Source organism: Berghia stephanieae, chromosome 1 (assembly GCF_034508935.2).
Source record: "Berghia stephanieae isolate SIO BIC M18660-M18661 chromosome 1, UCSD_Bste_1.3, whole genome shotgun sequence".
Classification (NCBI taxonomy): domain Eukaryota; kingdom Metazoa; phylum Mollusca; class Gastropoda; order Nudibranchia; family Aeolidiidae; genus Berghia; species Berghia stephanieae.
In genome coordinates, this window is record NC_088360.1 from 32,695,554 (window position 1) to 32,719,495 (window position 23,942).

Sequence of the window (23,942 nt, forward strand, 5' to 3'; positions counted from 1 at the left end):
TCTCATTTTAAAATAAATACGAAAGTGAAAGTAACTGTCAGAAACAAGGTCGTACGTGAGTGCCGATTAAAAAGATGAGCATAAGTCTGAGGTTCAATAACAATAACAATAATTAATCTACTCATGGGTGGGGATGAAACCTTAACTCCTGATGAAAAACGATCAAGATTGAGAAGACCAAAGTATGATGAATTGAGAGAAGCCAAAGATCCATGTATTAAGGTAGCTCTATCTTAGTCGAACTCGTTTCTAGCTCTAGAGAGCTGCGCCGGGGTTACCAATACTTAGTTTCTTTATCCTTACCAATCATTCGTTTGGACAGAAAAAAAAAACTTAACGCTTACCGTTAAAAGCAGTTTAGATTTGAAGATGCATTTGTTTTGTATTAAAAAAAAAAAACATTCGGTACTAGACAATCCTTGATGAATTTCAAACGTTGTGTTTGAAATTATATCGTAAATTTTTTCATGATTCATTCCTCGCGAAATCGTGGAGGCTTACTACGTCTGTTTTCAAGGTGCCGTCGCAAAAAAAAAAAAACAAACAAAGGTTTTTTTTTAAAGTTTATTGAGAAAAAGATACGGAAAAATGTGTCCCTAGATAGGTATGCAATTTGGTGCATAAGTGCAGTAAAAATTGGTGCGCAAAATTAGTTCGTAGCGGATGCAAGACTGTGTGTGTGTGTGTGTGTGTGTGTGGTGTGTGTGTGTCGTAGCTCCTCTTTCTATGGTGTGTGTGTGGGTGTGCCTCTTTTTTTTTTTCTTTTCTTTTTTTTTTGGAGTGCCTACGTACACGGTAACGGGACATCTAGCCTCAGGATCTACGTACACGTAAACTGGTTTACCGTTGCAACACAAGCAATAGATTGTCCTCGCTGTCGTGACCGCGCGCGCTCGTGTGTGTGTGTGTGTGTGTTATTACACTCCCCAAACTCCAGATCTTAGTCTTAATGGTATCATTAAAAGACAAGCCTTGCGATTTATAGTTTAATTGAAGCCAGAGTCGAAATATACTCTCTCTCTCTCTCTCTCTCTCTCTCTGTCTCTCTCTCTCTCTCTCTCTCTGTCTCTCTCTCTCTCTCTCTCTCTCCCTCTCTCTCTCGTCATAGTGTTATCCCTTCCCCTTCCCATCTATCTCATTGTAAAATGAAAACGTTCTGCTGTTTGCAGATACATGTATGATTGTTTTGTTTTTTCTCTCTCACTAGGCTAGGATTAAAAACCAAGACATCGGGTAATAGGTGTCTAATGCCAAAGTATAGATTCTCTCTTTGGTCAATTTAGTCACGCATGTGGCAGCCCAGCCCGGTAACCCTGTTTCGTAGATTCTGGGGCTAGGTGCAAGGCTACCGTGTACGTAGATTCTGGGGCTAGGTGCAAGGCTACCGTGTACGTAGACACTGCCTTTTTAAAAAGGCCACATCTATTCGCAGTACAGTGGAAACCTGATATAACAGGGATGGTGGGACCAGAGCAAAAGTCTTGTTATAGCCGATCCCTGTTACATCAGAAATACAAGGGAAATAAGCACATAATTGACTGGCAGCGTAAAATTATATGAGAAAACAGTAAACTTTGGCATTTCGGGGACAGAACAGACGCATTGTTAGCAAAAATTAGATAAAAATAAATAAACAAAATGTTGCGAGGGTGTGATGAAAGTGTGAACTTCATGGTCGATCAACTTGGTCATCAATCCATCCAACCAGCAATCTATTATACTTCTTCTACTACTACTGCTACTACTACTACTACTACTACTACTACTACTACTACTACTACTACACTACTACTACTACTACTACTACTACTACTACTACTACTACTACTACTACTACTACTACTACTACTACTACTACTACTATTACTACAACTTCTACTCTCACTACTTATATTACTACCATTACTATGATGATGACTACAACGATGAGAGAGAGAGAGAGTTATCTATGTTCCTCACCGTGCGACAAGGCCTAAAATTTAGCAGTTTTCCTTCTTGATTGTTCCTGTGTGAAAAGGCATTGTCCCTGTTATAGCCGATTTGGTTCAAGTGAGGCCATGCTATAACTGATAATTTTTAATAGAGACAAAGAGAGGTAAAAAACAGGGATTTGAAAAATCCCTGTTATAACCGGGCCTGTTATAAATGGTTTCCACTGTATGTGAATAGTAGATAGCGGTCGTTTTTGTTATTCCCAGTAGAACTGCGAATCGTAGATAGCATTCATATTCGTTATTCACAGTAGGGAAAAGGGTGAATTGCCTAATGTCTTAAGACAATCGGTATTCATTACGATACCCAAAAAAGGTACTATTGACTGTGACCAACACAGAACAATCAGCATAATGAGCCAGGCCACAAAAATTATGTTAAGAATACTTATGAAAAGAATGAGGAGCAAGATCTCTCCAGAGATAAGTAAGTGATGAGCAGTTTGGTTTTGTGAAAGAAAAGGGTACAGTAAATGCAATCTTTACATTGAAAACATTAATGCAACGGTCAATCAAAAAACAAAAATCACTTTATCTATGCTTCATTGATTATTCCAAAGCTTTTGATTCAGTACAGCATGATATGCTATTCAAAATCTTAGAAAAGATCGGTATAGACAGTAAAGACCTTCGACTTGTGAAAAACTTATATTGGAATCAAACAGCGTGTGTCAAACTGGATAATGAAACATCGGACTTCTTTAACATCGAGACGGGAGTAAGACAAGGTTGCGTCTTATCACCGGACCTTTTTAACATATATAGTGAAATAATATTCAAAGAAATTGAAGCTATGAAAGGCGTCGTCGTTGGAGGGCAGAATATGAATAGCATAAGATACGTAGACGATGGTACTCTGATGGCCTACTCTCCAGAACATGTGCAGAAATTTTTAGATATAGTGGTGTGCAAAAATGAAGAGATGGGCCTGAAACTAAATATTAAGAAAACCGAATGCATGGTGGTCTCAAAGAATGACAACAACACGACCTTCCACTTGTCAAGCACAGGAGAGACCATCAAACAAGTAAAGAAATTTGAATATTTAGGCACTTTCATCACCCATGACGCACGTGACATAGAGGATATAAAACAAATAATAGCAATAGCAAAAAACGTGTTCCATAAAATGCGACCAGTTGTGTCAATCGACAACCTAAACTTGAAGACCAGAATGAAAGTAGTAGAAACATATGTTGTAAGTACCCTTTTATACGATTGTGAAACGTGGACGCTTGACAAAGAATGTACGAGGAGGTTAGAGGCATTTGAGATGTGGGTGTATAGAAGAATGTTGAGGGTATCATGGACAGACAGGCGTACGAACGAGGAAGTGTTGGAGAAAGTGAGAAAGGGAAGAATACTGATCGATAACATCAGAAAGAGGCAGTTACACTTTCTGGGACATGTGTGGAGAAGAGACTGAAAAGATAAGTTGGTAACATCTGGGATGATCGAAGGAAAGAGAGCTAGAGGAAGACAAAGAATGACTTATCTAAATAACCTAAGAATGGCCAAATGTGACTTAAACATGTGTGGAGAAGAGATGGAATAGATAAGTTGGTAACATCTGGGATTATCGAAGGAAAGAGAGCTAGAGGAAGACAAAGAATGACTTATCTAAATAACCTAAGAATGGCCAAATGTGACTTAAAAAGCAACACAGATTTCATGCGCACTGCAGAGGATCGTGATTCGTGGAGACAGCTGACCGGCAACGTGCTCAAGAGCACAAGCCACGATAGATGATGATGACTAGTATTGCAACTAGATACGTAGATATCATTCATTTCAGTTATTTTCAGTCGTATCATGTTAGCCTGGACTTTATTGTATAGAGGCTTGGGTGCAAAATATAAATAAACTACATTATTAGTATTATTACTATTTTTTTTTTAAATTATTATTATTATATTATTTTTTTTGTTAACTATTACTATGTATTATTAATATATTCTCATTTCATTGACGATCACTACGTGTCTGTTGTTGTGTAGTGATAGTGGTGTTGATATGGTGGTTGTGATTGTAGTGGTGGTGTTGATAATGTAATAGTGGTAGTGATGATGACTATACTGATAATGATGATGATGTAACGGTGGTGGCAGTTGATAAAGATGTGGTGGTAATGATGATGATGTGATGGTTGTGGGTGTAGTGTCGGTGGTAGTGCTGATGACGAGGAGGAGGATGATGTAAAGGTGGTGGTGTTTGCTATAGTTTTGATAACGATGTGAAGGTTGCTGTGGTAGTAGAGGTAGTTTATTTGCATGAGCACTGAGATATGAGTCAAGCAACGGCGAGAGAGAGAGAGAGATTCCTGGAACTTTATATTTCAATGTTCTCATTTTTATTTCATTTTTTATTCGTTTCCAACACAGGAATCCGAATTGACCATGAAATGCCTTGATGAAAATGGATACGACAGGGATAAATGTCAGAGATACTTCATGAACTATAGGAGTTGTCGAAAATTTTGGGTAAGTTTTCATTGATATATGGGGAAGCAAACAATTTTAATTGTCAGTTAAAGCTCGAAAGAGTGAGATAAACTTTGTAGCTATACAATGAGGTTCACGTGACTTACTGTCACTTCTTGTTATGCATTTGGTTGCTATCATTGTTTGGAGATCAATTGCTTGTTTTCATATTTGTGGGGTTACGAAGTTAAGCCATATGACTGTCCCCGCAGTTTTTTGCTGCTGCAAATTTCACCATTGACCACAAAAAGCCGCAATTTTCGCCGTTTTTTTGGGCTAAATTGACGAATTTTTGTTTTTAAAAAAAAAACAAAAGCTATGAAAAATTGTGAAAAGCCGGCGACTTTCATTTAATATGTACTTTAAATTTATATCTTATTATGCTGCAAACACTTTTGTTTATTATAACATGATTTCTCTGAATGATTATCTACTTGTTAAGTAAGTAATAAATTATTATTTATTATGATTGTCTATAACTACTACAGAAAATAGAATTATCTAGTTTCAAGAATCTACAATCGAGACAATTGATACTAACTAACTGACAAATGATTTGATATTTCACGAGGAAATTCCTATTTTTATTTTATTGCATTCAAATATTTAACTTTTCAAAGTTTAATTCTTTTCCTAAGAAATTTATCACATTTATCATTTATGTAAACAAAATGTGTTCTATTAAAATATTTTTCATGAAATGCAATTTCATTTTTAGCCACAAGTTGCACTTAGTTTTCATGATATGATTATGATTTTTCATGAATTTTTCCTTGTTTTTCATTCAAAAACCCATTAGGCCTATATTGAAATATAAAGCAATAATAATAATGCTCAAAATTGGATAGTAAGTAGAGAATACAAATTTAATGTGCCCCCATTGGAAAATGGATTTTGTTTCTCTTTCCTTGTGAAGTTATTTTTTTCCTCTCCTTAATTAGTTTTTGCGATTGTTCACTTTGATTTCCCAAATTTTAAGAAGCTAAATAGTTAATAAAATATTTTGATTACTTCCTTCTTTTTTTTACTTACTTACTTAGTATGGCTATTATTATTATTATTATTATTATTATTATTATTATTATTATTATTTATTATTATTATTAATTATTATTATCATTATTATTATTATATTATTTCAAACCATTCAAAATGTAAATAAATTCATGTTGACATGTTGTGACATCAATATTCTACAAAATGCCCTATTTGTGTCAATTTTTTACCGTACATATTGTTTTAATTGTTTGATTTTTGTAAAACTAGCGGCAAATTTTGCTATTTTGATGGCAAATTTTACCATTTTTTATGGCAAATTTTGGCGTTTGAAATGGCAAAAAAACGCGGGGACAGATATGATATAGTTTTTTTGTTTGGTGGCAGTCGACAGTTTAGAGATTTTCTCAGAATTTTTTTGTTGAATTTGTCTTGTTTTAAATTTTCTCTGAATACCAGCAGCTTGATAATGTAAAAAAAATAGTTCCTTCGGTGAAAAGGGTTTAATGATACATATTGAACATGTACAATCATCAGGTCTCAAGCTTCTGTCTTCTGGTTTATGAAAAAATAAATAAATAAAATCCTTTGGCCTTATTTTTAGGAACTTAAATTAAAGCAGCATTTAGAAAAAAAATGATTGGGAACATTGTGCAAATTTGACAATATAACGAGTTTGTGGGATAACAAATAGATATCTCAAGAATATGTTATATAGCACAAATGTGTTTCCAATGTTGCAACAGAGTCTTTAATAATTCATCAAATTGTAAAATTGTTCTAAAAATCCCCTATCTTTTGTGGTTCAACCATGGTGAGAACACGTCTTAGCTGGTCAGGAGTAATAAGGGAGTGAATGTAAAATTCCACCCAGTCTTTATTTTTAAAAGGCATCGAAGTTATGGAATTATGTGGCCTATATACTATTCTAATACAATGCACTGACGTCGCAAAAAATTGCCATTTGAAATCTCTAATTTTGCCAAAATGAATCCCAGAAAATGTTGACACATTTTGCCGTAAAAATGGACACATTTTGCAAATTTAGTTAACTATTCAGATTCAGATTCCGACAACTTTATTTATTCCCGGAGGCCAATTGAATATTACATTGATCTAAAGATGCAAACAAAAAGTCACTCGGGTGCAGATCAGAAAGAAAAATGATATAAAACTTGTATCAAAACAAGAGTACCAAAACCTGCAAAGAGAAACATCAAAATTTTATTACACAATACATAAGTTCATAAGAAATAAAACTATTATAGTACAGGAAAACCAAAGCCTTTAAGTTTGCTTCATTGAGCCACCTTCTCCTGTCTGAAAATACAAAATTATAGATGGAGAAGGACCTCTCAGCATCAGCAGAATTAAGGCAGGTGCCTAAATGTATCTCTTTGCGAAGGCGGCAAGATGGGGAAGATCTGAACTAACACTGTTCCAAAAAACAGTTGGGTCAAGTGGAATGCCACTAGATGCCGACACTGCTCTTGGACCAGGAGACTCTTTGTATTGAAGAATTTCTGCACGAGGTACTTCAGGAATGGTCAAATAATCAATATCAGTTCAAAAATACTGAATAATAGATTTTTCATGAAAAATTGTAAACTTTGCAGAAAAGTGCGAATTTTGCAGCTGCAAAAACCATGATAACAGATTACAAAGCGACTTACTGGGGTTTTATTTTATCGTGGACCACTTTATTTTGTTGTTGAAAAAGTATGTACTAGGCATGAGCATGAAGGAATTAGAAGGCAGGAAAGTAGTGTTTAAAGCAGATACTGACATTATTGATATTGGTCTTCATTTAATTTCCAATTCCATCGTGTATACAATTTGATCTATTTTTTATTATTTTGAAAAATAGGCTAGAGTAGAGGCCGACAGACGAAAGAAAGGAATTCAACCATCCATGCCACCACCAAGTGAGAGAGAAAGTGTCAAACAAGAATATTATAGAATGATTAGTGAGAAGCCAAAAAAATAACGTGAAAGTGAAATTTTAAAAAAGGTTTTGCCAATAATGCAGGGTGAAATATTATCCTCACTGCTCTGTATGGATATTGTAGATTAAGTATATGATAGTTGTCACTCACTGTAATTTTGTAAAGAAATAAATAAATAAATACCCAAAAAAAAATTACCAGAAACAACAAAAAGTTATTGATTATTAGTTGTTTCTAAAAATAAATGTGTACATATTTCAAGAACTCTACAGAGTACATTGTTCATTATATGCTTGATGTTTTAGTTTGATACAAAACTTATGGACCTAGAATCATGCTCAAGAGAAAGGTAACAATAGTATTAAAAGGATTAAATGCAGTACACTACTAATCATCTTTAAGTGGGCAGGGGGCACTTACTGAGTCTTTTATCTCCCTATACAGTGCAATCCCTGGATAACAACATCGCCCAAGAGCGGGAAATTATGTCGCTAACCAGGAGTGTCAATATGGCGGGAAAAGGGGGCATAGTGAATACATAATAGTGGGTACTTGGACAAGTGCTCGAGATAAGACATGTTCCAACAATGTTATCATGTGTATTTCGTATACCAGTTACTTTTTCACTCTCCAATGTGTCTTATTGTTTTGATCGTAAAAATGAAGATAATTAAGTGAAAGAGACTCATTATTTTCCCCGCTATTCCAACACGGTATAAGACCATAAATATCCGTAATTGTCCCCTTTGGACACGACATTGCTTGATATCAGTTAACCTCCACTGACCTCAGACAGGTATTTAACACTAACAGGGAAGGTTAATAGACCCTTGAGAGTTTCATTCACTTCTTGTGCTGTGGTTCCATATGAGCTAACTCTGATTCCATGCAGTGTAGTAAACATGTGTTCTGATTGGTCGCTAACAAAGCGATTTCATTGGGAGGAGAAAAACATTTTTTCATTGGTAAAGAGTATGAAATGACGATGGTCGGGCATCAAGCATCGGTACCAACTGTCGATTATTGTTATAACAATGTTTGCCACTATTTTGGGTCTTTTATTACTAATACTAATAATATAGCCAAAAGAATCGGGACCAGAGGTTAATGTCACTATCGAAGGGTTGTCGTTATCCAGAGGTTGCCCTGTATCTGTTTTTCAACCTGCTGTCTGACTTTGTCTTGGAATGAGGTTACTTGGTTTTGTCCTGGCCCTAGCTGGGAGGGCAAATCAAATGTACAATTAGAGTTTTTGGACATGATATTTTTTGGCTTGTAAATCATCTCTCCGTTATGCACTGTATTATTTTTTGTTTTACACCTATATGATTTGTAAACATTTGAGTGTGTTACTCTTAGTCTTAGTAGGGACCTGTGCTTGTGTCAGAATGAGACATTTAGGTGATCTCTCAGTGTGCTCTTGGAATCTACATCTGTTCCCTATTTGAACTAATTCCCTCTTTCTTACTTTTTCTTGGGTGCTTTAATTGCATTTCAAAAACTTTTTACTACATTCTTCCTTTTTACTGGCGCTGATATGACCAAATGTGTGGCAAGCGCCGTGAAAAAAAAACAAAACAAAACAGTATAACCAGGACCTGATCTAACCAGAGTTACTAGAGTATACAGTCTGTACACACGGAATATAGTTAATTTCCTCCAAAGTTACAATGTTGTTGTGCAAAGGGGTCTTGATAACTATGGCGGTATGGATGGAAACTAGTTCCATTCCACGTGTGCAGTAATTATCCTCATCGGACTAAACATCGGGCATTCTCGATACATCAGCAACGACTGAGAATTCAGAGTTAACCTCTCCAGCGCTGTCTCGGTGTCAAGTGGGTGATGGTACTGAGCGTTGAAAAAGGTTTCCAAGCTCTTGACATTATAGCTTGCATTTTCGTTAGCTATTATATATTGCCTCATAGCAGGATCTCGTGAACCAATGATAAATTGTATTCTTGTTTATTTTAGACAGATTATTGCTGGTATTGATTGATCACTACAATATCAACTGGGTGGGGATCCATAGTGGGCAGGGAGGTACATGCTGTGTCTTCTATCCCTCCAACCCGTTTTCCAATTGTTTCCTGTCGTTGTCTTGGAATGAGATTACTTGGTTTTGTCCTGGCCCTGGCCCTAGTTCCTTGGCTGGGAGGGAAACAGTCGAATGTATATAGTTTTGGAAAATGATATTTTTTTCCTTGTAAATCATCTCTCTGTTATGCATTTTGTTATGTTTAGTTTACGTATGATATTATATGATTTGTAAACATTTGAGTGTATTCCTCTTAGTTGGGACTTGTGCTTGCGTCTGGATGAGACTTTTAGGTGATCTCAAACAAAGTACTTTGACGGTGTGTTCTTGGAATCTACATCTGTTCCCTATTTGAACCAATTCCCCTTTGTCTCACCTTTTCTTTTGTGCTTTAATTGTATTTCTAGAACTTTTTACTCTCCCATTTTCTTCCTTTTTACTGGTGCTCATATGACCTTAATGTGTTGCAAGCGCCGTAAAACCCCTAAAAACAAAAACGTACAATTACGATATCAATAAAACCATCTACTGGTAAAATTTACGTCGATATATACAAGACCTTAATTTACTAATGTGATATATATGAAAGAAAAATCGTGAATTTGATATCATGTCGATATAAGTGTATCGAGGTGGCTATTGGCCAGTACTGACCCCCATACACTGGCACCTGTTGGACAGTACTGACCAATAGCCCCACCGTTGCGGAGTGGTTATTGGTCAGTATTGATCGCCGGTTCCGTTTTTGTTTTTTTTTTCGACTAAATATTTTGACTTCAACTATCCTTTTTTCTACTGGTGCTAGATCACATATGAGATTTTCATTAGGATTTATGCAAAATTAGAATTTTTTTTGTTTTTTAAATATTATTATTATTGTTAATTTAAATGCGTTATCTCTAGTATAATTAGAATATAGGGGTACCGAAATGTGCCAAATCCAGTGATGTGACAAAATTTGGCCACATTTCCAACTCAACTCTGTTTTGCTTTTAGTGGGGGTTTTTTTAATCTTTGTTTTTTTGGTTTTGTTTCTGTTTATTTATTTTTGTTTATTTTACTCATTTTTTTGTCTTATTTATATCTTTTTAAAGATTTTGGAATTAACAGTGAATGGGAATAATTTGTCCAGCTCCGTGTAAGCATCCCTGTATATGACATGAATATAGTCCATAAAATCAATGTCCGATAGGACTTGTTTTAAGTCGTAAAATTTGAAGCTAAAGAAGAAAAAAGTCGATATTTGACAGAAGTCAAGAAAATAACAGAAAATAAAAAAAATAGCTTGAAAGCATTTCCGTTTTTCTATTCATTAAAAATATTTTGACAGTTAATTTATATCACTATGCCATTTAGATTGTAAACAACACAAAGTCCGCCCACTGCCCACGCCATCCTCAGTTTGCTGACTGACTCTCGATCAGACAGTCAGCGATCAAGAACGGTTGTGTTGACCTGATATATCAATGACTATCATTATCATGTATTCAATGCATTGCAACTTAAATTTAAATTATTCTATCGATACTTTTTATTAAATAGAATGGGGTTGAAGTTGAATTGCACGTGTTTGTGCTTTATATTGTTGAAGAACTTTATTCCTAACCCTAACAAAAACAAGCTGGCAGTCAAGAACCCCACCCATCTGGCATCTACTTTTGATTATTAAACTAGATCTGAACAGTTTGTTTACAACAGACACTACTATGATTACAAATCATATGATTTATGATTTAGAATTCTGTGAAATTTCTTAAATATATCGCTCAAGTACTAAAGTTATTGTTTTGTAAAAGTTTCGATTTTTAATTTATTCTTTGTCTTTTTTATTCAATTTGGCAAAAATCTGTCGAAAATGTCTGTTTTCATGTTGAACGTCCTTTTCTTTCTTTTCTCTTTTTGAAAAGTTCTTTCAAGTACAAAATGCAGTAAATGATTACTTTATAGTATGTTGAAATGACCTGGAATAATAATTACATTAGCACTATGCAACTTGTAGACATATTTCCGGGCCAAAATGACAGTGTTTTGCTCAAGCCATGACGGTTGATCTGTTACTGTTGATTCTAACTGACTCGTCTCTTTCATAAAGATTTCACACCTATGTCTTGTTTGTTTTTCTTTTCTTTTCTTTTTTTAAAAATCTGCAACGGTAATAGGTGGTGATGTGCTTATTTGTTTTTGTTTCGCTGCTTGTGATTCTTGAGTCAGTAAAAAAAAAAAAAGTTAAAAGATTTAGACGAAGTTTCGCTTGTCCACCGCTCAATACTGACCAATAGTTACTCCGTAGGGGTGGGGCTAACTATAAGTCAGTTTGACCATAGCCCTGGCCTATTTTCTATTGGTGGCTTTCCATAATGTTAAATCGGCATTCAATATATTCTGAAGTAATATGACTATCAAAGAATGTTAAAGTAAATAAACTTCACAATTAAACACTGACAAATGGGCATTAGATAGTCATCAGCACTGAGGAACAATCGCTAAGGTACATCATCAGTACTGACCAATAGGCACTAGCTCCCATTGCCATTAGTCAGTTCAGTACTGACCAGCAGGTGCTAGCTCCCATTGGTTAATACTGACCAATAGCCCTAACCTAAGTGGATAGTCAATATATCTGAGCCCAGAAGTCTCTAATTTTTGTTCCTTAAGGGCATATATGTGTTATAGCTGAAAATTTGAATTTTTGTCTTTTTAGGATTGAAAGATGATATTTGAAATGGAGATAAATATAAAGGGAGTAAATCTGACTCATGAATGAACAAAACAAATGACGTTTCGGCCTTTGGCCTTTTTCAAGTAAACACAAAATACACATATATTTATATTAGATTGTCATAATAATATAGGCAAACATTTGTAAATGTGTGTGAGTGGGTGTGTGTGTGTGTGTTTGCAATGGAAGAGAGAGAGAGAGTGACAATGAGATGACGTAATGATATCGAAACTATATATATATATATATATATATATATATATATATATATAGTCCAAAACAATACATCAAATTAAAGGCCATTCATTCTTCTTTCCAAAACAGCTTTTATAAGTGACACCTGTTTATATAAATTATCAAAATGTATCTATTTCTTAACCAATTTGATTGAAATTTAGTTTAAAATAATATTTAAACATTATATATTTCGATTTGGAAGTGACAGACATCATAACATTACAACCTAATTGTTGATGATCCTTCCTCAATGATCTCCATTAATGACCCTTGAAATGCACCAAATCTGTGTATTTTTGTGAACAACCAACCACACACACAACTCAAGAGCCATGAGCAAAACAGAAATAATTTTCCATGCTGACTTGATAACTGTAAAGAAATACTCTTGATTGCACATACATTATAAGTACTAGTCTTAAATATGGATTCAAAGTCATGCATGTCAGTAAAGCACCTCTTGACCTTGGCTCATCTGCTCTGCATTGTATTCCTTTTAAAAATACCGTACCCAGACCATATCTTACAGTGTCACAACACACTTGGAAACCCTGCAATGACAACTACCCTGGATAAAGACATGAATTGCACTATATCCCCAGTCCCAAAGATGTCGTTATTCAGGGGTTGCACTATATCCCCAGTCCCGGTGATGTCATTATTCAAGTACTACATAACTGTGACTTTTTGTTTCAAAATGACCCTGAATTGGGTAATGAGTCAAATTCAAAATGACCATCTTTGTGCTGTTGATCAAGGCAAAATTGATATTCTTGCTCTTCTGGATCTGAATGCAACATTTGACATGATCAACTACTCGACTCTTGTCAAACTATTTCTGAAACTTTTGGACTGTCTGGAAATCTGCTAGATGGTTTGAGTTATGTAAACGATTGTTATTATTATTTGGGTTTTTGTTTTTGATTTTTTTTTTAAGGGTTTTACGGCGCTTGCAACACATTAAGATCATATCAGCGCCAGTAAAAAAGAAGAAAATGGGATAGTAAAAAGTTCTAGAATTACAATTAAAGTACCCAAGAAAAGGTAAGACAAAGGGGAATTGGTTCAAATAGGAAACAGATGTAGATTCCAAGAGCACACTAGAAAAGTACGTAGTTTGAGATCACCTAAAAGTCTCAGCCAGACACAAGAACAGGTCCCCACTAAGAGGAATACACTCAATTGTTTACAAATCATATATAATACATAAACAAAACATAATACCGTGCATAACAGAGAGATCATTTACGAGGAAAAAAATATCATCTCTGAAAACTTACTATACGTTTGACTGTTTCCCTCTCAGCCAGGGTATCTGGCCAGGGCCAGGACAAAACCAAGTAATCTCATTCCAAGACAAAGATAGAAAGCAAGTTGGAAAACAGATATAGGGGGATAGAAGACACAGTAAATACCTCCCTGCCCACTAGTTATTATTATTATTATTATTATTATTATTATTATTATTATTATTATTATTATCATCATCATCATCGTCGTTATTATTATTATTAGCATTATTTTTATCATTATTTAAGTAAAACCCCTTTGCTATTGGCATTTGTTTGCTTTTTTCACCTGATATAAGAAAAAACACAATAACTTTATGAGCTTGTAGGTAATAAATTAGGGTATTTATTGCAAAATCATCAGCTGTCAGCTCCGTTTATTCTTGGTTTCTTCCTGAATATTGGACGCTCCCCTGCCTCTCATGATCTGTTGTCTAACAGTGTTCACAAAGTCTTTGTCAGTCAAAAACAAACACACTAGCACACTTAAAAGACAAATTGCTGTGATAACGACGTGAATGAGCTTGTGTATAGTGGGGCTATCAACCACACAGAATGTATTCTGGATGGGAAAACAAAGGGAAAATATTTCAACAGTCATTTTTTTTTAAATTAAGCTAAAGTAACAAACATAACATTGAGAAATCCTGTAGGTTGCAGCTCTACCACAATCAATACTGTAATCCAATCCAATGAATCAGTCAAAACTTGATAAACGGGACTACTTTAAAACTATGAACTTGATGGTTAAGTTGACTTAGACTAGAAGAAAGGAGATCCTGATAGCTCAATGTTGAGCACTCTCCGAAGTAAATGGCCAGATTTTCATTCCAGGTTGAGTCAAGATTTTTTTTTTTCTGACCTACTCTCCACCTAACAGTGATTCGGTAGTAGTAGTCCTTCAGAGCTATTGCCCATAGAGCCAGATTTTATCCCAGTTTCTATAGCGTGAAATGGACAATAGCAATTGCTTGCTATTATTTGGATAATAGGATGCTAGTCTATCGCAAAGTACTTTCTGCCAAATCTAACAGACTCAGCTACCCTCTCACTGCTGGGTGGACAGTGATTGGGTACCCGGTCCAATAAAATCTGATATACTCCCTTCTGTTTTTCAGTTTTCTGTGCATTGAACTAAAAGATGGGGGGGGGCGCGGGTGGTTGGATGGGAGCATCACCCTTGAATCATATACCTATGATGTTCGCATGGGTTTACGATCCGATAGTGATGTCGTTTCTTCTTCTCTTTACTAGCCTATCCTGCTTCTTTGGTTTGTGATTGTATTTTTGACAGGGGATATTTTTTTCTGTAAATCTTCTGCCTGTTTGTTCTTGGTTATTTATAATTTAGCTTATGATATCTTTAGGTTATGATTTTGATTTACATTTGTACTATTTTTGTTAGATTGCTTGTTTTTTTGTTTCAGCGGTCTCTCATATAACCTCAATTGTGTTGGAAGAGACCTAAAGCAACAAACAAAAAAAAAATAAAAGATGGGAGTTAAATTGAAAACTTTGAAAAAGTAATATATTTTTACAGTAGACACTTATTATTGTTTTCTTTTTTTTTAATGAACAAAAAATATTAGAACTCAATTGATGACAGTTAACTCTGTGTTAAAGGGTCCCACAAAAAAAAATCGAGTTATCTGTCGACCGAGTTAAGCATCCCGGTTTTTTATATAGAGAGTTACGGTTGGAACCTAGAAAAAATATAACATTTGAAAATCAACTAATGCACTCTCGAGTCACCCACTTTATCTATATTCTATGACTGATAAAGAAGTGAAGAAAAAGAAAAAATGCTTACAAATTTTGTTTTCGGTTTAATTTGCAGTTTCCATTGTAGCAGACTTTAGTTGATCTTTGAGTCATCCAGACTATGTTTAGTTTCACATAAGAATAACATTACTCTATTCGTTTATATGCCCTGCTTACCTCAGAGATGGAAGTGATGAAAAATGACAAAGACAAAGAAGCCAAGACTGTTCTTGTTGGCATGGATTTTTGAAGAGGACGATGATTTGTGTTCTTGAAAAATGAGCTGATGAACATGGCACTGAAAATAGAATTAATATTATCTTAACTTTAATTGGTTGTTTAATAAACTTGAACTTTCAGGTTATGAAGTGAGTAGAAAAGTGCCAGAAGACAATAGAGAATAAAAAAATTTTTCGCGGCGGTGGTGGGGTTTGAACCTGCGACCTTATTGGTACGACAACTCCGCCTGGCAGGTGAGAGCGTGGCTCTACCGTGTGAGCTATCCACGAACACAAAAAATATTCGTTTCAAACCCAAAGTCATTTCTAGATCCCTCTCTCACCCACTTCTTGAGATCGCCGATTCGTTCGCCACCATCGCGAAGTAATTTTGACCAGCAGTTAAGCTTAATAGCCAATATTCTCATCACAAACATATAACATAGAAACGATTGAGACATTGAGTATGCTCCGGTGTATGGGGTGAATTTTTAATTCAGAAAAGTGAGTGGAGCAGGCACTTATGTTGGTAACAACAAGATATGAAGTGAGTAGAAAAGTGCCAGAAGACAATAGAGATAAAAAAATTTTTCGCGGCGGTGGTGGGGTTTGAACCTGCGACCTTATTGGTACGACAACTCCGCTGGCAGGTGAGAGCGTGGCTCTACGTGTGAGTATCCACGAACACAAAAATATTCGTTTCAACCAAAGTCATTTCTAGATCCTCTCTCACCACTTTGAGATCGCCGATTCGTTCGCCACCATCGCGAAGTAATTTTGACAGCAGTTAAGCTTATAGCCAATATTCTCATCACAAACATATAACATAGAAACGATTGAGACATTGAGTATGCTCGGTGTATGGGGTGAATTTTTAATTCAGAAAAGTGAGTGGAGCAGGCACTTATGTTGGTAACAACAAGATATAAAATTTTTTATTTCTATTGTCTTCTGGCACTTTTCTACTCACTTCATATCTTGTTGTTACAACATAAGTGCCTGCCACTCACTTTTCTGAATTAAAATTCACCCATACACCGGAGCATACTCAATGTCTCAATCGTTTCTATGTTATATGTTTGTGATGAGAATATTGGCTATTAAGCTTAACTGCTGGTCAAAATTACTTCGCGATGGTGGCGAACGAATCGGCGATCTCAAGAAGTGGGTGAGAGAGGGATCTAGAAATGACTTTGGGTTTGAAACGAATATTTTTTGTGTTCGTGGATAGCTCACACGGTAGAGCCACGCTCTCACCTGCCAGGCGGAGTTGTCGTACCAATAAGGTCGCAGGTTCAAACCCCACCACCGCCGCGAAAAATTTTTTTATTCTCTATTGTCTTCTGGCACTTTTCTACTCACTTCATATCTTGTTGTTACCAACATTAGTGCCTGCTCCACTCACTTTTCTGAATTAAAAACTTTCAGGTTATCAACTAGAGAACTTTGCCTTGATGGGTAACTTTGCCATAACATTATTATTAAAGGCGATTATTAAATAAGTTGATAATATTAAATTACTCCCCATATGCTTGCATTTTATATCAGACCTGTAAATCCTCCAGATACAATTTCAAATTTCCACCTGTGACTATTGGTCTTCAATCTATCCATTAACCTCTTCAATCTTAATAAAGAAAAACCTGTGAACACGTGCATTTTGAAAAATGACTGGATAAGCCACCCGTCCTTAATACCGTTTTTCAAAGGCAGGACAATTCAAATTTAAATGCACTATTTCATTTCATGTCATAAAAGTTGAAATAAGCCAGGCTCAATTGGCAGTATTGCTCTTTGCAAAATAATACCTGTGCACTATCCTGGCAGTCATATTGAGACAGTTGGCAAGAATAAACCCAACACTTCCAATCAAGGATGTCAGAAGCCACGATGATATCAAAAAAAGGATGGAGAATAGCAGCATCTTTTGATTGTATCTGTTGAATTGAAATAAATAATAAATCACAAACAATGGAATTTCTTAACTCTTAAATGGCAAAAATAGATCTCAATTAATAATTGTTCTCATGGTTTCTAGTTTCTCTGCTAAATTACCATACGACTTATTCTTCTTCTTCTTCAAGTACCAAGTCTGTGCCAGACATCGGTGATCATGATACGCCATTCATCTCTCTGATCAGATAACCTCAGAAAACTTATATTACTCTTCTCTTTCTTTGTCACCCAGCTGTTCAAACTATTCAAATATGTTTTTCTTGGTCTACCTTTACTCTTTTTACCTTCTATCTTTCCTGTGAGAGCAAGATGTTCCACTGGGTGGGGTTCCTGACCTCCCATAGTGGGCAGGGGGGTACATACTGTGTCTTCTATCCCCTTATATCTGTTTTCCAACATGCTTTCTGTCTTTGTCTTGGAATGAGATTACTTGGTTTTGTCCTGGCCAGATGCCCTGGCTGAGAGGGAAACAGTCGAATGTATAGTTAGTTTTGGGAGATGATATTTTTTTCACTGTAAATCATCTCTCTGTTATGCACTGTATTATGCTTTCTTTATATTATATATGATTAGTAAAACATTTGGGTGTGTTCCTCTTAGCCGGGACCTGTACTTGTGTCTGGATGAGACTTTTAGTGATCTTAAACTAAGTACTTTGATAGAGTGCTTTTGGAATCTACACCTGTTTCTTTTTTTAACCAATTCCCCTTTGTCTTCCCTTTTCTTGGATGCTTTATTGTAATTCTAGAACTTTTTACTATCCCATTTTCTTCCTTTTTACTGGCGCTGATATGACCTTAATGTGTTGCAAGCACCGTAAAACCCTTTAAAAAAAAACAAGATGTTCCAATACATTTATGTCGATTTAGGTGTCCTAAAAATTGCATTTGTCTTTTTCTTATTGTACGAATTAATAGCTTTTTAGTTTCAGCTTGCTCTAATACTTCTTCATTAGTTTTCTTCTCTGTCCATGAGATTCTTAACTTCCTTCTAAGAAACCACATTTCTGCTGCCTCCAGTTTCTTTCTAATGTCTTCTGTAATTGTCCAGCTTTCACAGCCATATAATAATACTGACCATACGTAGGCCTTCGAAACCCTATGTTTTGTTGTCATTGAGATATTGTGGTTTTTAAAAATTAGACTCATTTTATTAAAACTATCTTTAGCTATTGCAATTCTTCGTTTTATTTCTGTGTTGCATCTGCCATCTGAAGTTATTATGTATCCAAGATATTTAAATGCCTGAACTTGTTTTATAGTTTTTCCATTGCTTATTAAGTTGCATATTGGATTTCTTTCTCTCCTTGATACAACCATGCATTCTGTCTTTTTTACATTTAAGTATAACCCCATACGTTCACTCTCTGTGACTATTTTATTGAGGAGTAGTTGTAAATTTTCTTTTGAGTCTGAAATTAGTGCTGTGTCATCTGCATATCTTATATTATTGATATTCTCACCATTGATCTTAATGCCTGGGCTTTCTCCTAAAGTTCTAATAATTGTTTCGCTGTAGATATTGAAAAGGTCTGGTGACAAAACACATCCTTGTCTAACACCTCGTTTAATTTGTATATATTTACTGAATTTTCCTTCAATCCTGACGGCTGCACTTTGTTTCCAATATAAGTTTCTTATAATTCTAAGATCTTTTCCGTCTATGTCTAGTCCTTCAAGGATATTAAATGGCTCACAATGTCTAACTTTATCAATTGCCTTTGAGTAATCAATCAAGCAAATAAATAAGTCTTTCTGGACTTCAATACATCTTTCCATCAACATTGATAAGGTGAAAATAGCATTTCTTGTACCTTTGTCGGGGACAAATCCAAATTGAGTTCTTGATATCTCTGGTTTTATAATTTTCCTCATTCTGTTCATTAGTACTCTTAAGAGAATTTTCGTGAAGTGACTCATAAGACTAATCGTTCGGTGTAACTTGCATTCCGTGGCCCCTGGTGACTTTGGAAGTGTTATAAACACTGACTTTAATAAATCATCTGGAATTTTATCACTGTCATATATCTTATTCAATAGATTTGTCACTGTGTTTAAACCTAAATCCTCTAATGTTATGATAATTTCTATTGGGATATTATCAGGGCCTGTTGCTTTGCCTAACTTCATTTTTTTGATAGCTGCTTCTACTACTTCTTTTAAAATTGGTGGCCCGTCTATCTCTTTGTTTATTGTTAGTTTTTCTCTTTCATCATAAAAAAGTTCCTCTATATACTCTGACCATCTATTCAACACATCTGTTCTATCCATCAAAACATTGCCATCTTTAGCTTTTATGCACCATGTGCTTGAACATAATCTTTTGCCACTTCTTTTATCTTTTCATGTATAAATTTGCTATTACTGTTTTGTTTTATTTCTATTTCTAGACACTGATCATTTATCCATTTCTCTTTTGCTTCATTACATTTTTTCTTTATTTTCTTTGTTAAGGTTTTATGTTTTTCTACATCTGATTTATATTGCCTTCTTTCTTCCATTAGTCCTAGCACTTCATTAGTCATCCACTTCTTATTCTCTTTTCTAGATTTTTGTGGTATATTTTCGTGTATAGCTTCATTAATTGAGGTTTTAATTCCGTTCCATAATTCATCTGTATCAGTTAGATCTTCTACTTTTGCTAGATCTAACTGATACGACTTATACTTTTCATAAAAGGAGATAACAGTATCAATGAATTAGCTTTTGTGTTTTGCATCAGATCCTGGTTTTTCCATTAATAAATGACTTGCATCCAAACAAAAGATTTGTACTAACTTGTCAACCTCCTTTTTGCTCATGGTGGCAAAGAAGAACGCTTCTGTGGTTCCATTGATGGCAAGAATCAAGACATATACACAGTACCATCTCAGGAGAGTAGGTCCTGGCATTAGAAAGATATTTCATTACAAATTTTACTTGGTACGTATCACAAGTTTTATGTGCTCATATATTCCTTGAAACTTTGAAAAATCTATTAGTGCTTAGGCCACTGGGACCCCCCCTCCCCCCCCCCCCTTTGGGAGTTTACGCCACTATGTTTTTCAAATAATAGAACTTATTGGCCATACAAATTCCACTGTTACCGTAAAAATAAGTGTCATTTAAGAGAGTTATGGCTCTTTGAAAAAAGTGAGTTGTGTCCCCTTGCAAAAAAGAGACAACATTTCTTTCAAAGGCTCTGGAGACTACAATATTAATTCAAATATATGCAAATTGGGTATCAAACTGAAGGAAATTGAATATACTATCAAACTATGTGCACAAGCTTTCAATTTGTAAATATATATAGATTCACAGAAAGTTGAAACAATTTGTCAGTAATCTCATGAAGTGTCATATCTAAACTTATGGGCTATTTCAGTGTTTTACACAAAAATTATTTTAAATATGGCCAAAAACAGCATGTTCATTAAAAATGTAGCACTGAAGAAAGCTATGGCCCAAGCCTCAACAACAACCTTCATATTTCTACGTCACATGAAAAACTAAAAGTGTACGCAACCCTTACATTTTTCTCCACTTTGTGGGATGCCAAATTCCTCATAATTTTCATTCTTTTTAAACATGGTATTGATGTCCAGTTGTCACATTTAAAAGTAAGTTGAAGGTGTGGTAAAAACAATAGATAGACGTCTATATCATGAAAAAAGACTAATTTGTTCACAACCCAAGTGAAGCATCATTACCGAAGACTTTTGAACGAAATCGCATTGTTATATTATGAAGAATAATTGACACTCAAAAGGGATTCTTGATTCAAGATGCAGTAAGTACATAAAAACAATATCCTTATGTGTTTTGCAAACATGCTTTACTCCTTAACAGTTTGCACTGCTCACCAATTTATTACATATCCTCATCATCAGTAGCAAAATCCTCTTCGTCCTCCGCGGGTGGTTGGATGGGAGCATCACCCTTGAATCATATACCTATGATGTTCGCATGGGTGTACGATCCGATAGTGATGTCGTTTCTTCTCTTTACTAGCCTATCCTGCTTCTTTGGTTTGTGATTGTATTTTTGACAGGGGATATTTTTTTTTCTGTTAATCTTCTGCCTGTTTGTTCTTGGTTATTTATAATTTAGCTTATGATATCTTTAGGTTATGATTTTGATTTACATTTGTACTATTTTTGTTAGATTGCTTGTTTTTTTTGTTTCAGCGGTCTCTCATATAACCTCAATTGTGTTGGAAGAGACCTAAAGCAACAAACAAACAAATCTTCGTCCTCTGAAGTGTCGTCAAGGAAATCACTGTCAAAGCTATCACTACCATCCTCGGCATATGTGTCTTCGTCAGTACTGGTGCAGCTTTCTTCATACACAATTTCCTGCAACTCATCTGGAATGAAAGCATCTTTGAACCACTGTACTTCCAATTCATTTGCAGAATTTCTCTGCCAACCGTTATCCTCTGGTTTTGGAATGCTAGGATTCTGGCACACTGCATTCCTCCAAATGAGAGTTTGAAAGTTGGCTCTTGATATGTGCAGTGACAATACTTGACTACAAGGAGGCATCTGACACAGATCAATTCCACCACTGCATGAAATGGTACCTTTCTTTCCTTTGAAACGCTGGCGAACTATGTCATACCTCATTTTGTTGACACTTGTGCATGAGGTTTTGCCATACAGCTTGCACACAAATGACTCTAACATGAGACAGTCATTACTCGAAACAGCTGCTGATGTTCCAAATCTGGAGAACAGAATTCTAAGATCTTCCTCCTTTTGAAGAAATTTTAGAGCTTTCAGCTTTCCTTGCCCAGCAAAGCAACTTGTTGTGTCACAGCCTGTGAATGCATGGACACCAAGTAATGAATCACACATCTGTTTAGACAAAGTCTTTGCTATCTGAGAGGCATTGATTTGTCGCCTGTTGTTGCCACAGCCAGTATCAAAAATCAGGGTCTTTCCAATTGTCTCTGAGAATGAAAGGAGAAGTAAGAAGACATCCGTGTCTGGTGATCTGACAACAATTGTTTCACAGTTTGGTTGGCGGGAAGCATATTGACAGTGCAGTATAATTCGTGTGTCTGCCTCTTCCTGTGATGAGTAGAGATCTAGACAAGGTACAGCTGTGGTAAATTCATCCGTGTCACTGTAAAGTAAGGTGCATCTCTCTTCACAGACAAAGAAGATTTCCCTGTTTCTCAGTTTCTTTGCATATTCGTTCCTTTCCCATTCCTTGAGGAGAAACCTGATAAGGGATCTTTTGTTATCAACGCAGCTGAGAAATGATTTCCAACGTCTGGGCACTGTTGTTGCAGATCCTCTTAACAAGTATGCATTATCTTCAGAAGATCCTCTCCTCAATCTCTCACAACCTTTGATTGAATCTTCTATGTAAGTATCAGTCACAAAGTGTACACAAGCTGCTTGTGGTAAGGAGGAAAATGTAAGTTTGGCTACTTCACCAAATGTATTTGGGATTGCTGACAGAGTTTGTAACAGTGCATTGCCATCAACAATGTAAACGGTGTTTGTTTTTTTTTTTTTTGCATAATCCTCGAACATTAATGAATTGTCAGGCGTGAGCTTGTGCAACAGAGTTGCTTTGTTGGTCTTCAGAGGTAAACCATCTGATGAAGCCAGCGACCATGGAGTAGGTGTTAGATGATATTGAAGAACTTTTTGAAGATCAACACTGTGCTCTTGGGACAAAACAAGAAGCTGGCCAAATAAATTTCTTTGTGCCTTGATTTTGACCACGTTCATGTCTTTTTTCACTGTTACCACTTTCCTCAATGATGCAAATGTCTTGGTCTTGTTCCTTTCTAATGGCTTGTGAAATTCTACAGTCTTTTCCTTCAGTCTGTTTTCAACAAAACTTTCAAACAATCTTTTTCCTGTTTTTTCCACGGCTAGCAGGTCATCAGCAACATCCTCTTGCACTTTCATTCCTGAAGCTAGACTGACCAGACCATCTTCAACTTCAAAGGGATTGATAAATGCTGAAAATGCCTGGAGGATCTTTTGCACTCGCTTTTCACTTTGTCTTTTTTCTGCAAGGCTCAATTCTTTGTGGGTGTCTATATCTATACAGTTGTTGTTGCTGATCATTCTTTGGGTTGCTGATACATATTCTGCTCGATTGTGTCTTGTTACACTCCAACGGTAATAGCTTGGAAGACTCTTGCTGAACCCAACAATACCTCCTTTTGTCTTTGCATGTTTGTTTATTGTTTGTCCAATGGTCATATCAACTGCTATTCTTCCAGCAGGCGTCCTTGATCTGGAGACACTAAATCCATTATCTTGTAACATTTCTTCTGCCCCTGGGTGGGAATGAATCAGGTTGGCTAGT

The 23,942-nt window shown here is 35.6% G+C and overlaps 2 protein-coding genes across 2 annotated transcripts in view; one reads left to right on the top strand and one right to left on the bottom strand.

Annotated features, from left to right (window-relative positions):
• Positions 1-14: 14 nt before the first annotated feature.
• On the top strand, positions 15-7,679 carry LOC144972127 (coiled-coil-helix-coiled-coil-helix domain-containing protein 7-like). Its single transcript, XM_078913211.1, has 3 exons — positions 15-222; positions 4,373-4,471; positions 7,335-7,679. The coding sequence occupies exons 1-3, from the start codon at positions 124-126 to the stop codon at positions 7,452-7,454; spliced, it is 318 nt and encodes a 105-aa protein (XP_078769337.1). The 5' UTR covers positions 15-123; the 3' UTR covers positions 7,455-7,679.
• Positions 7,680-14,019: 6,340 nt separating this feature from the next.
• Positions 14,020-23,942, bottom strand: part of LOC144972153 (man(5)GlcNAc(2)-PP-dolichol translocation protein RFT1-like) — a 33,250-nt gene continuing 23,327 nt past the window's right edge. Inside the window, exons 12-15 of the mRNA XM_078913212.1 lie at positions 20,409-20,514; positions 17,484-17,612; positions 15,635-15,755; positions 14,020-14,258 (exon numbers count right to left, since the gene is read on the bottom strand). Coding sequence (XP_078769338.1) covers positions 14,064-14,258; positions 15,635-15,755; positions 17,484-17,612; positions 20,409-20,514 — 551 coding nt within the window. The 3' untranslated portion in view covers positions 14,020-14,063. The remainder of the gene's footprint in view (positions 14,259-15,634; positions 15,756-17,483; positions 17,613-20,408; positions 20,515-23,942) is intronic.

Coding starts and splice junctions, on each gene's coding strand:
- LOC144972127 (XM_078913211.1), top strand. CDS start 124: ATGGGTGGGGATGAAACCTTAACTCCTGATGAAAAACGATCAAGATTG. Junction 223..4,372: donor CCAAAGATCCATGTATTAAG/GTAGCTCTATCT, acceptor TTTCCAACACAG/GAATCCGAATTGACCATGAA. Junction 4,472..7,334: donor GGAGTTGTCGAAAATTTTGG/GTAAGTTTTCAT, acceptor TTTGAAAAATAG/GCTAGAGTAGAGGCCGACAG.